The 13,396-nt window shown below is 37.7% G+C and overlaps 2 protein-coding genes across 3 annotated transcripts in view; one reads left to right on the forward strand and one right to left on the reverse strand.

Annotated features, from left to right (window-relative positions):
- LOC134826029 (casein kinase II subunit alpha-like) overlaps positions 1–13,396 on the reverse strand; it is a 46,739-nt gene that overhangs the window by 28,282 nt on the left and 5,061 nt on the right. The gene's annotated exons all lie outside the window — the stretch shown is intronic.
- LOC134818120 (casein kinase II subunit alpha-like) lies at positions 418–8,111 on the forward strand (the record flags this gene model as incomplete). 2 transcript variants are annotated; one of them, XM_063827552.1, is given in 9 exon segments in its annotated part: positions 418–501; positions 3,826–3,938; positions 5,431–5,545; positions 5,658–5,810; positions 6,022–6,119; positions 6,363–6,519; positions 6,667–6,720; positions 7,343–7,491; positions 7,963–8,111. In XM_063827552.1, coding segments are annotated over 9 exon segments (1,063 nt in total), but the record flags the coding sequence as incomplete, so codon positions are not given.

A 13,396-nucleotide genomic window follows, 5' to 3' on the forward strand; every position in this document is an offset into this window, starting at 1 on the left:
CCAATCGTGTGACATATAGCGTAGACTGTAGCTGCTCCTTAACAAAGTTCCCACAGTTTCCAATCTTGTGACATATATAGTGTAGACTGTAGCAACAAAGTTCCCACAGTTTCCAATCGTGTGACATATAGTGTAGACTGTAGCTGCTCCTTAGCACCACTTACCATGTTAGCGTGAATGCACAGGAGACATTACACGTTGTAGTATGTAATATAGTATATGATATAGTATACGTTATTATATACCAAAGATGTACACGTTACAGAGAGTACATTTTGTGGCTGCCACCGTGCTCCCCTGGCGCTGTAATGACATTGTTTGCTTGGAAAACTCCTCATTCGTTGTGCATGCTACCTCTCACTCTCACTGTATCTTGTGTAATTGTCTTGTGTGACCCTGATTTGCGCCGCGTTTGTTTGGAACACCATGGTTCATGTTGGGATGAGAATTCCTGAGATCACAATAACGCCTCCTCCGCCTTCTCCGCCTCCTTTAAGCGTGGTTAGAGAACCTTTAAAATCTGTTTAAGGGCCGTTACATACATATATTATTACATACATATTACATACATATTACATATTATTTCCGCTGAACTATGTAGTGTAAAGCTGTCCCGACAAGCCGCATACCTTTACCCTTACACCCTCTGAATTTGGCTGCAAATTCACGACTACATTCCAGACATTCCACACATTTACAGCGAAGAATTAGTAATAACTATAGAACTCTGCACATTGTACGAAACACAGCTAAATAATCCCAACTTTGTAGCTTCAAGAAACCGTACTGTCGGAAAAATATTCCCATTCCATGCTTCTGTCCTTTTTCCGGTTGAACCGTTAAACTTGTACAATAACTAGTTACTAGAATATCTACTGGTCGAAGTTTTGAATTGACAGTTCGACAAATCAATCTCAGAAGCCATGAGAACTCCATATTATAATGGTGGCGGGTAGTGTTACCATATAAGGTCACGTTTCCACAGAAACACTCCCTTATATGGTAACACTACCCTAAACAGGTGTCACGTGGTGCTACCACATCTCATTAGGCTCCAGGTTACACCGGATACTTGGATCGACACAAAATTTAAGTAAGCACTGTAATTCAACAAACCTGACATCGATTATAAGTTTAAACAGTGTCCAGCCCAGCACATAGCACTACAAATAAGTTTACTGATACAGAGGCTGCAACTGGGCTGAAACAGGAGAAAATAACAGCTGTAATCAGTACACAAATCAAACTACCCAGATACTACTTCCCATGACTCGGCTTAGTTATTTTGGTCCAACTACCAGCTTGAACGAGGTTGATGAATGATGATAAGCCGGATATATATAGGGCGATTAGAGCTAGTTAACTATGATACATTATGCCAGGTAGCTCAGGTACTAGCTCATCATCTGCCTCCCTTTCTACTGCACAACATAATAGAAGATGCAGGAAATGCTGGTGAGACTCACCCAGTGTGTATTCAGAGAGAGAGAGAGAGAGAGAGAGAGAGAGAGAGAGAGAGAGAGAGAGAGAGAGAGAGAGAGAGAGAGAGAGAGAGAGAGAGAGAGAGAGAGAGAGAGAGAGAGAGAGAGTGCCATTCTTGTTGTCTCTCCCGTGTTATTACATAAGATCCTTTAATTTCTAGTCTGATATCTTTCTGCGCCGTGTTCTCCCGACCAGTCTGGGTTCCAGTAATAAGACACGAGCTCTCTGCAACTCATGTGGTGTACAAGTGTAGTCTTGTAACTTCCTTGCTCTCCGCTCGTATCGTATCATAGCAACCCCTGGCAGTAGCTTTAGTACGGCCTATTCTTCGTCATTTGCTGTAGTTTCTATCGGTTTGGTGATCTTATCTCTTACTCTTAAATCGTCTGGTACTGTCTTATCTGGCCGTGTGTAGTACAGTTGAGAGCGTTGGAAATATTGGAGCTATAATGCTGGACATGAAGGTGCTGGAAGGGTCCCTGGATTGCGTGAAACCAACTGAACGGTCCTCAACGGTATATTAGCTTTTCTCACACTATTTTATTATTGTGATCAATAGAGTGATCCGTATCTTGATTAATCATCATTCTTAGTGATCTCAGTAGTGATGTGTCGTTCATTATGAGGCCTATTCATTGCATAGTGAAGGGAAGATTAATTCAACTCCCATGACAAATATGCCTATCAAAAATCGATATAAGGGTGTATTAAAGCTTGAACAGCATATTTTTAACTGTCCTCCCTTTTGACTTGCATAATATTATGTGACAAAGCCCTGTGAAAATATACATAATATCTCATTTTCGGAAACAAATATTTGTTTTTAGTTTTTAGGTATGTGACTGTAATCACCTTGAGCAAGACTTATACTTTACAGGCAGGACACAGGTGTCGATTTGAATCTCGTGATAGAACGTAGCTGTATCTCTGGATCAAGTCTTAATTATAAAAAAGGGACTTAATAGTTAATATATATAGATGCTTCTTCTGTTAAATAACTTTAAAATGTACAAGCCACGTCGATATATTCCTCCCAAACCGCTTAAGGCTGTAACAGTAGCACAAGTGTAAATATCTCAGCTGTAACAGTAACCACACTAAAATATCTCAGCTGTAACAGTAACCACACTCAAATATTTACAGCTGTAACAGTAACCACACTCGAATATCTCAGCTGTAACAGTAACCACACTCAAATATCTCAGCTGTAACAGTAACCACACTCAAATATCTCAGCTGTAACAGTAACCACACTCAAATATCTCAGCTATAACAGTAACCACACTCAAATATCTCAGCTGTAACAGTAACCACACTCAAATATCTCAGCTATAACAGTAACCACACTCAAATATCTCAGCTGTAACAGTAACCACACTCAAATATCTCAGCTGTAACAGTAACCACACTCGAATATCTCAGCTATAACAGTAACCACACTCAAATATTTACAGCTGTAACAGTAACCACACTAAAATATCTCAGCTGTAACAGTAACCACACTCAAATAATTCAGCTGTAACAGTAACCACACTCAAATATCTCAGCTGTAACAGTAACCACACTCGAATATCTCAGCTGTAACAGTAACCACACTCAAATATCTCAGCTGTAACAGTAACCACACTCAAATATCTCAGCTGTAACAGTAACCACACTCGAATATCTCAGCTGTAACAGTAACCACACTCAAATATCTCAGCTGTAACAGTAACCACACTCAAATATCTCAGCTGTAACAGTAACCACACTCGAATGTCTCAGAGCACTTTCTCTGATTCCCACGTACGGTTTACACCCTAATATGTATCTTAAAGCCACAGTACTTCACTAAATTTGAACTTGTATAATATCTGTGTCTTATCTCTAGTACTCCCTACACCAATATCCAACAAGTGTACTTACACACGTCTTGACTTACTCTCCCTTTACGCGTGTATTGCTCTTTTACATCTTCCGTAGAAACCACTACTCGTTAGTGCATAATATTATCCATTGAATCATCTTAATGAAGATTTGGCAAATTTACGATATTTATGAGATATTTGATTGCATTGTGTTGATATTTGATTGCATTGTCTCAAACCGTGTACACACCGCTTATCAGTAACGACCAGAGCATAACTCAAATACATTCTTCTTGTATCTAACTACCGGAACCAAGTATTAATGAAGCTTCTCCTGGTAATGAACTGATTTCCATTCTTCAGAAACTATAACCTCCATCCAAGTCGGGTTTATACGGATAGCTGCGGTATAAATAACCTATCATTAGTAACTAATTGGTCACTAATAAGATACTTAATTGTAACAAATCGAGTTTTGACATGAGTTGTTTTTCAGGTGATATCCAACTCACAGATGAACGGGACCTCAAGAGCACGAGTGTACGCGGATGTGAACAAGAACAACCCACGTGACTACTGGGACTACGAGAACCATCAGACTGATTGGGGGTAAGTCCTGGTCGGGGCTGGATGCGGGTGGGGGTGGGGTGAGACGGACCGGGGTTTAATGATATTTTAAATTGGATGAAATATTTGGCCGTAAATATTAAGGAACCAAAGCTATACAGTTTATTTCTGTCTCGACTCTCAGCAAACTGTAAACACTTAGGCTCTTGGATCTTTGGGCGAACATCGTTTAATCGTAAGAAATAAGCTTTCGCCGGATACAGCGTACCTTTTATCGCTTGCCTACTTATCTCTTGCCTACAAAAATTAGAATGTCTCTATATTTTTACTTCTAGAACTAGAGTTACAGAGTATGCCCAGAAAAAAGGGTGTAACTAGCCACGCCTACATTTATGGCTTCGGAGAACTTGCATATTTTTTAAACACATTATGTTGGCTAACTTATTTCAATGTTTTGATTTCGCCTTTCGGCAGCTTAAGATGTTTTTGTGGATAGAAAGGCAAAATGTACCTTAGAGTTCGCTTCAAAAAGTGACAAGATATTTTGAGTGTGTACGTGGGCAGTATCTAGATAGCCCTGGACTTAACTTCTACCCAGTCTGCAGTAAAACTAGGCCGAGTTTAAAACTCTTAACTAATTATGTGTCATGTCTGGACTAAATACATTAATTTACAAGTTAAGTATTTAAGTTTATTCCATGTATCCGTCGCCTGCATGTCTTCAGCATTGCTAAGAAGTAGAAAATTCTTTCGTTCATCAAGCCTGATGGCTTTAGACAGTAAACAGATTGAGATTTAGCAGTGTTCTTACTTCCGTTATAACTTGTTGCATACTGTGTGAAGGTAAATCCCAAAACGCAATTCGATAAATATTATTCAGAAAGATATAATATGCATATTATATATTACATACTACATAGGATATTCGATGGAAATTATGCCTTTAATTTCACAAGCTAGGCTACATCGCATTGGTACCCACAACCCCTGAAAATTTATATAACTCCGTGGCTGTCTGATCTTGGGAAATAAATGTATGGATTAAGGCTAACATAACGTTACGATTGTGGATTATAACAACATTTTAAAACATAAAATGTCTAACGTGACAACGGGCTGGAATGCTATCAGACACAAAAATACAACAAACATCTTTCATCTGACTTTTGTCTCTTAATATCGTCTGTTAAATGTTAATGCATCTTCCTGATTTCTCAGCGATTGTGTATTCGCCGCTTTTTTTAAATGGTATAAATCTACAACTCCCATACTGCCATCCCCAAAATATCCGTATATAAAATATCTATTTCCATAACACCAAAGAATGGATATTAATAATATAGCCATTTTTAGGTGTTATGGAAATAGATATTTTATGCACGTACGTCGTACAATGTACATCCTCCTGAAATTGAGGCACAATGCAAATTTAAGTTTAGACTTCAAACGATGAAATACTATTGCGCTTTTTGTGTTGTACAAATTTACGTTGGTAAAAATGATAATTGTGATGTTTAAATACCATATCCTGCAGTGACCAAGAAAACTACCAACTGGTAAGAAAGCTAGGTCGAGGAAAATACAGTGAAGTATTTGAGGGGGTCGATATTCGCACTCCTAACAAAAAAGTGGTCGTCAAGATTCTAAAGGTAAACATTTTCGTGCTTTATAATGTTGTCTTTATTTCACTTTCATGTCTAGCACACTAGTTTTGTACCAATCATAATCCACATAATATCTGACACAATAATAAACTTGCAGCCAGTTAAAAGGAAGAAGATAAAGCGAGAGATAAAGATTCTGGAGAATTTACGGAATGGTCCCAACATCATAACGCTACTTGATGTGGTTAAAGACCCTGTCGCCCGTACCCCTGCCCTTATATTCGAATATGTTAACAACCGAGACTTCAAGGTTTATATTTATATTATGTGTAATATTATGATGTTTTGCCATGTTTTAGTTTGATGAAGGTGTATTTGAATTTAATAACATTTGACACGTGACAGCGACTATGATATGATAACCAGCGTGCAGACATGCAAGTGGCTCTAACGTGTGTCAAAACAGTCTTTGTTCCAACAATAGTTAATTCTAATTTTTAACTAAACTCGACAATTTTCAGCAATTGTATCAGACTCTAACGGACTATGATATCAGATATTACATGTATGAACTGTTAAAGGCCCTCGATTTTTGCCACAGTATGGGCATAATGCACAGGTGTGTCTCTCAGTCCTCACAGCATCGTATTTCATTTAATCAGATGTGACACCTTTACACAGCTGTATAATCAAAACTTACTAATTTCATGTAACATTCTGTGTGTGCAATGAATGATCTAATATCATGTATTTATGATCTAAGATCTCAAGAAAATGTGAGTTGTAAATTTAATATTATATGCGGCGCTGTAATATGATCGTAATGTGCGATAAAATATATAAATGTAATCCCATAATTCAGAGATGTGAAGCCTCATAACGTTATGATCGACCACGAGAAACGACAACTTCGACTGATAGATTGGGGTCTGGCCGAGTTTTATCATCCCGGACAACCGTATAATGTCAGGGTGGCCAGCCGTTACTTCAAAGGACCCGAATTACTCATAGATTACCAGGTTTGACTTTTAACTTTAGATTGGCACCCATGTTTAAATGTTAAACAAGATCTCTTTTGTTATGCAATCGTGAATCGTCCATCGTTTGTGGGCATGTCTTTTTTGCCATACGGTTTACTCGTCACAATATTATCGGGAAACTTTCAGGAATACGATTATTCATTGGATATGTGGAGCTACGGGTGTATGTTTGCCAGTATGGTGAGTTTAATTAATATAACTTGTTGCTAGGCGTCCAATTCCAACTACATTTGTAGGGCAATTTTTCGGTCGCATTTTTAGAGAAAGCGGCTAGTGACTAAAGCGCTGCGCGCGAACGTGAATTTTCATGCTAGCGGTAGATGGGTTAAAATTAAAAACGCTACGTCGTAAATTCTAAATCATCATGAAATGTGCGTGCGTGAAAAGCGCGGACTTTTCTATTGAATGCTACATATCTGACAACAAGATTGAGTTTGCCTGTTATGAACAGTTTACAATGTTGTTAAAGTTCGGCTCCCTCTGATCGCTTGAAATAGCAGTCACACTCAGCCATTTATTTTTTGTGATCACCCTGATTATTTACCGCCCAATTTATCTGCTTACTGTGCATGTGAGACCAGCCTTACTGAATCCATGAAGATGTTATTTTATAATTGTCGTTGGAATGCCGCAACATTTGTAGCATATAGTTATTAGTTTGTAGTATATCGTTGCAGGCTGTAGCATGATGTATCTTAAGATCTAAGATCTCCCTAGCAGGAGCTGGGTTAAGGATATAATCCCCTTAAAATCATCGCAAAAGCTTCTTATTTCTTTTAATAAATTCCTCTTACAACTTCAGATTTTCCGAAAAGAACCATTCTTCCACGGTCACGACAATTACGATCAACTGGTGCGTATTGGGAAAGTGCTAGGCACTGCTGAACTCTACGAGTATGTCCAGAAATATAACGTTGATCTTGATCCACGCTACAACGAGCTGCTTGGAAGGTAATAAGACTTCTTTCCTATCAAAAACTTGAAAAGACCAGTAGTACCAGAAGAAGGCTACAGCAGGGTGTCAGAATTATTGGCGTGTTTGAAATTTTATGTGTATTTTATGATGAAATCAATATTTTTCGACGGGTCATAACTTTACTTCTGAATATCGAAATTACAAAATTCAAAAACTGGTCTGTAGACAATCGTCTGAACTTTTTTTAGAATTTCAGAATTTTGTATTGATGTACCTCAAAACCCATAATTTAGGATTATCTCTCGAATGATTAAGACTCCATAGGAAACTGACCCTCAGAAGTCAAGTAATGATCGTTTCTAAAAGCTTGGGTAAGCTAAAATTTCACGCAAAATTGTCTACGCGCCAATAATTATGACACCCTGCTGTACACGTTGAAGTAAAGGCTTCATTGATTACATCTCCATTGTTTTCACGATTACCCAGATCTGATAATATCTTCTCAGGCACTCTAAAAAGCGGTGGGAACGATTTGTGTGTCAAGATAATCAACATTTAGTGAGCCCCGAAGCGCTCGACTACTTAGATAAATTATTAAGATACGACCACAACGATAGACTCACCGCCAAAGAAGCCCAGTCCCACCCCTACTTCTGTAAGTTAAAACACTACTCCCACTTTTATTAACTAATTAGTCCCACCCCTACTTCTGTAAGTTAAAACACTACTCCCACTTTCATTAACTAATTATGTGCTTAGGCCCTTTGCCAAGATTACTTAAATTAATGGTCAACATCGAGGGCAACCCCAAGTCTTGTAGTTGTGATAGTTTTAAGGTTATGAATATGAGCGATTCTAGATTGTCGTACCGTTATACTTACTTACCGTAATACTTACACAGTAAGTACCGTAATACTAATACACAGTTTTTTCCCCTTCTATTTCCAGAAAACCCCCTGGGTTCAGGAACACAAAGCGAAAACCCCCAAAAAAACCAGTAAACCTTAAAACAGCACGGGGGGCCCCCCCGAAAACCGGAACCCCAAAGGGCCCCAAAACCCGTAAAAAAAAATGGGCCCCCTTCCCCTTTATTCCCGAAAGAAAATTTTAAAAAATTTTCCCTTAAGATTTAAAAATTTTTTTTGGGTTTTTTGTTTTCGGGGGACAGAGACGCCCCCATTATAAAAAACTCCCTTTTTTACTTGGTGGCCCTTTAGGGGTTTTTTCAGCAAAAAATTCCCCGCCCCGTGAAAAATTTTTTAACCTTTCCCCCCAAAATTCCCAAAAATAAAAAAAAAAATTAAATTTTTTTTTTTCTGTGTTTTTTAAAAAAGAAAAAAAAAAAATTTTTTTCCCAAAAATACAAAAAACCTGGATTAAGTTTTTCCTCCCCCCTTTGGGCCCCCAAGGGGGGGGTTTTTTTTTAGACCCCTTGAACCCTTGGAAAAGGGGCCCCGGGTGGAAATTTTTTGTTTGGGGGCCCATTTTTTTGTAAAAAAAAAAAAAATTGGAAATTTTTTTTTTAAACCAAAAAAAACGAAAACGATAATTTTTTTTTAAATTTAAAACGGATTAACAAAAAGCAAAAGGGGAAAAAATTTCCCCCGGAAAAAAGGTTTTTGTTTTTTCCCCCCTTCGGGAAAAGGGAAACCCAATTTTGGGCCCCCCGGGGTCCGATAAATAAAAACATTTAAAATCCCAAAGGGGTGGGGGTTTACATTTAAAAAAAAAAAACCTGGGGGAAGCCCCTTAAAAAAAAAAAGGGCCCAACCCATAAAAAAAAATAAGGGTTTCCCCAAAAACAAAAAAAAGTTAAAACTTTCCCGGGAAATAGGGGGGCCCCGCCTAGGAAAAAAACGAATTCCCCTCCCAACCCCAAAAACCTTTTGATATTTTTTAAACAACCCTTTTTTTAAATTTGAAAAAAGGGTGTCCCTTTTTTTAAAACCAAATAAAAACAGAAAAAGCCCCCAAAAAATAAAAAATTTTTCTATATGGGGCCGGGTTTTTTCCCCTAATTTTTTTTTTTTTTTTTTTTACGCCGAAAAGTGAAAACTAAAAACAAAACCCCCCCTTTTTAATCACGGGTTTTTAAAAAGATTTTTTCCCCCCCAATTGGGGCCCCAAAACAACTGGGCCCCAAAAAATTTGGGGTGTGGGTTTTGGGGTTTTTTAATTTTAAAATTTTATTTTATCCAAATTTTTGCGGGGTTTTTAAATTAGGAAAACAAAAAATTTTGGTTTTAACCATCCCTTTTAAAGGGAAATTAAGAAACAGTGTTTAGAAGTAGAAAAAACCGGCCCCTCCCCGGGTTTTTGGCGGCATTTAATTTTTAAAGAAATTTTTCCCCCTTTGAAGGGGGTCAAGCGGCGGCCAAAAACAGGCCAAAAAAAAACCCCTTTTGCGCGGGGCCCTTTCCCCCCGCCCCCGGAAATCTTTAAAGCGGGGTTTTCCTTCAAGTCGTTTTTTTCCAGAAAGGGCCCGGGAAATGTGACCCTTTTTTATTTTTGGAAAAAAAGGAAAATTAAATCCCCCCCAAAAAAAATGGAGGAAATTTGGGGCCACCCCCCAAATTTTAGGGGGAAAAAATTTTTGGTTTTTGAGATAGAAGTTTTTACCCCAAAAAAAAATGGAAAAAAAAAATCGCCCCCCTAACTTTAAATTTTTTGTTTAAAAGTTTCGAAACAGATTTCGCCCCCCAAAAAAAAAAGAATTCCCAAAAGGGGTTTTACAAAAAATTTTTTTTTATTTAAAATTTTCAGAAAAACAACGTAAAAACGCATTTTTTGAAAACCCTTTTGGGGGGTTTTTGTAAATTTAAATTTCCCATTTTAATTCCCCCCCCCCCTTTTAAAAAAAAAAAAATTTTTGGGGGCCCCCAAAATTCCAAAAAAAAGTTTTGGTGGGATTTTTTTTTGAAAATTTTTCCGCCAAAAATTTTTTTTAAAAAGGCCCTTTTTTTTTTCGGGTCACCGGTCCCCCCCGTTTGTTTGGTCCCCCTGAGCTTTCTCGAAAAACCCAAATACCAAAAAAAAAAAATTAGAGTTTAAAAAAAATAAAATTTTTTTTTAGATTCAATAATTTTTTAAATTTCAGTCCCCCAAAATTTTGGCCAAAAACCTGCCCTTAAAATTGTAAATTTTTTTAAAAAAAGAAAAATTTTAAAAATTTTTTTAAAAGAAAATTAAAACCCTTTTAACCCCCCGAAAATCGGATGAGATAAGGGGGGAAAATTTAAAATTTAAAAAAACCCGAGGGCCCGGGCCTATTGGGGGGCCGGTCCCCCCCCCGGGGGTCCCCCCCCCCGTTTGGGCCCCCTTAAAAAAAATTTTTTTTTTTTTGGGGGCCCGGTGCTTTAAAAAAAAAATAGTAAAAAAAGTTTAAAATGGGGTTTTGGGAAAAAACAAAACGCAATGTAAAGGGAAAATTCAAATTTAAATAATCCCGGGATCCCCTACTTTTTAAAAGTAAGGGCACGCAAAAAGCCTTCCGTAAAAAATTTTTTTGTTTGTTTTGGGAAATCCCCAAAACCTACCTCTGGGCCCACTCCAACCCCCCCAGTTTTTAAAAAAAACCCTAGTTTTTTAAAAATAAAAACCCTTTTTTAAAGCACATCGTTGGGGCCCTCCCACTACAGGGGAATCTAAAAAATGATTTTTTGGGGCCCCCGATTTGGGGGTCCCCCGGAAACCCCTTTTTAATTTTTGACCTTTTTGCTATTATAAAAGCCGGCTGAAAAAATGTACAAAGTGTGGGGGGGGGTCCCCCCCTTTTTCCCCAAACCCAAAGTTTAAAAGTTTTTGGTTTTTTTTTTTTTGCCCCGTGGGCCCGTAAAAAGTTTAACCAAAAATTACAAATTTAAAAAGGCCCTTTTTGGGGTAATGGGAAAACGGTTTGTTTTGGAGGGAACACTTGAAAACCCCGGGGCCCCCCCGCCCCCCCCCCCCCCCCCCCCCCCCCCCATTTCCCCCCTCGTTGGGGCCCCCCCCCCAAACCCAAAAAAGCCCCGCCAGCCTCCCCCGAGCCCCCCCCCCTCCCCCTTTTTAAAAATTGTTTTTTATGAAAAACCCAATTTTTTGTTTTTCCCCGATGGGACAGGGTTGTTATTAAAAAATAAATCCTGATTTTAAAAAAAAAATAAAAAAAAAATTTTTTTTTTAAAGGGGGGCCCAAAAAGCCCCCCCAAACGTTTTTTGGGATTTTTTTCATAAAGCCCTTAAAAAAAAATTTTAAATTTTTTAAGGGCCAAATTTTTTTTTAAACCGGAAAATTCCCCTTTTTTTTGGGTTAAAATTTTTTTTTTTTTTCCCGCTTCCCCAAAAAATCCCCAATATTTTTAAAACCAAATCGAAAAATTGTGAAAAACCTTTAATTTTAAAAATTTTGGGGGAGGCCCGAGTGAAAAAAAGTGCAAGGGGGGGTTTGCCCCCACAAAACAAAAACTTGATGATAAGGGGCAATACGAAAAAGGGGCCCCGAAAAAAAAAAACTAGAAAAAATGATTGTACCCCCGTGGGTAAAGAAAAAAAACCCCGTTAAAGGAAAGGGCCGGAAAAAACTTTCCCCCCTTTCCCGAGAAAAAATATTTAAAAAGGGTGGGAAAAAAAAAATTTTGAGGGAAAAAAATTCCCCCCCCAAAGGGGGGGGCCAAAAACCAGAATTTACTTTGGGAAGGGGGCCCAAAAGTTTTTCGACAAAACCCTTTTTTAATTTTTGGGGGAAAATTTTTTAAAGGGAAAAAGCCCAAAGGGGAATTTTGGCCCCCAAAAAAAAATTTAAATCAAAAAAGAACACAAAATCCAAAAAAAAAGAAAAAAAAAAAGGAAACCCCCAAAAATTTGGGGGAGCAAAATGGCTGGAAAACGCAACGAATCAGACCCCCCCGAAATTTCCCCGAAAAAAGAAAAATTTTTTTTTTTCAATGAGGCTCTTTTTCATCGAGGGGGGCCCTGTCAATCCCAAAATTGTAGGTTTTGGGGCAGATGAGCCCCCCCCATGCAACAGTTTGAGTCCCCCAATCCTAGAGAGAAAATCAACGCTTGGATGGGGATCGATATCATGGTATTTTTTTCCCTAAAAATTGCTTAGGGGAACAGAGCCAAAAAAATTAAAAAAATTTAAAATCCTGGAAAAAAAATTAAAATTTGTAAGTTTTAAAATGAACAAAATGGCAACCGATAAGGGGCAGGTTCCCCTTTTTTAAAAAAAATTTATTGCATGATGTTTAATCAAAAAAAAAAACGGACTTTTTGTCAAAAATTTAACGTAACTCCCCCCCTTTTTTTCCGATTTACAAAAAAACTTACATGAAAAAGAATTTAAATCACGGTTCTAAATTGCGCGGCAATTGCATTTCAAAACGCCTGACCCAAGACCCCCCAAATTTTTTTGGCAGGATCAAAATTTTTAGGAAAATTTAAATTTGAGACATATTAAATTATTTTTTTAATAAAAAAAATAAAATTCATCATCGGGGCATGACCCATCAAATTGAATGGGGAAAGAATGTTTGAAAATCTAATCAAACGCAAAAAGCAAATACAAAAGTTTTAGAAAAAATATTTATACAAAAATAAAACTAGAGTATACTTTTTACTGCACCCCGTGAAAATCAGTTTTTTTTTGAAAATTGTTTCCAAACTTTAAAAAAATTTTTGGGGCCTTCGTGAAAACCTTCACAACTAAAAAAACAGTGCATTGCGTCATTTTAAAAAACCCAAGGTTTTAAAAACTCTAAAAAACCTTCAAAAATGAGGAAACAAATTTACCTTATACAAAGCTAAAATTAAAAAAAAATGGGCGTGGCCCCCCAGGGGTTTTGGGACTAGTGACACAAAGCGTTGTTCGGTGATTTGAGTTACCCCAAAGAACCCACCCCATTTAACCCAATTTCCCGCAAAAAACTTACATTGAAAGTGCAAAAACTCAACCCCCCCCCT

The sequence above is a fragment of the Bolinopsis microptera genome, chromosome 1, assembly GCF_026151205.1.
Source record: "Bolinopsis microptera isolate Bmic1 chromosome 1, MBARI_Bmic_1.0, whole genome shotgun sequence".
NCBI lineage: Eukaryota > Metazoa > Ctenophora > Tentaculata > Lobata > Bolinopsidae > Bolinopsis > Bolinopsis microptera.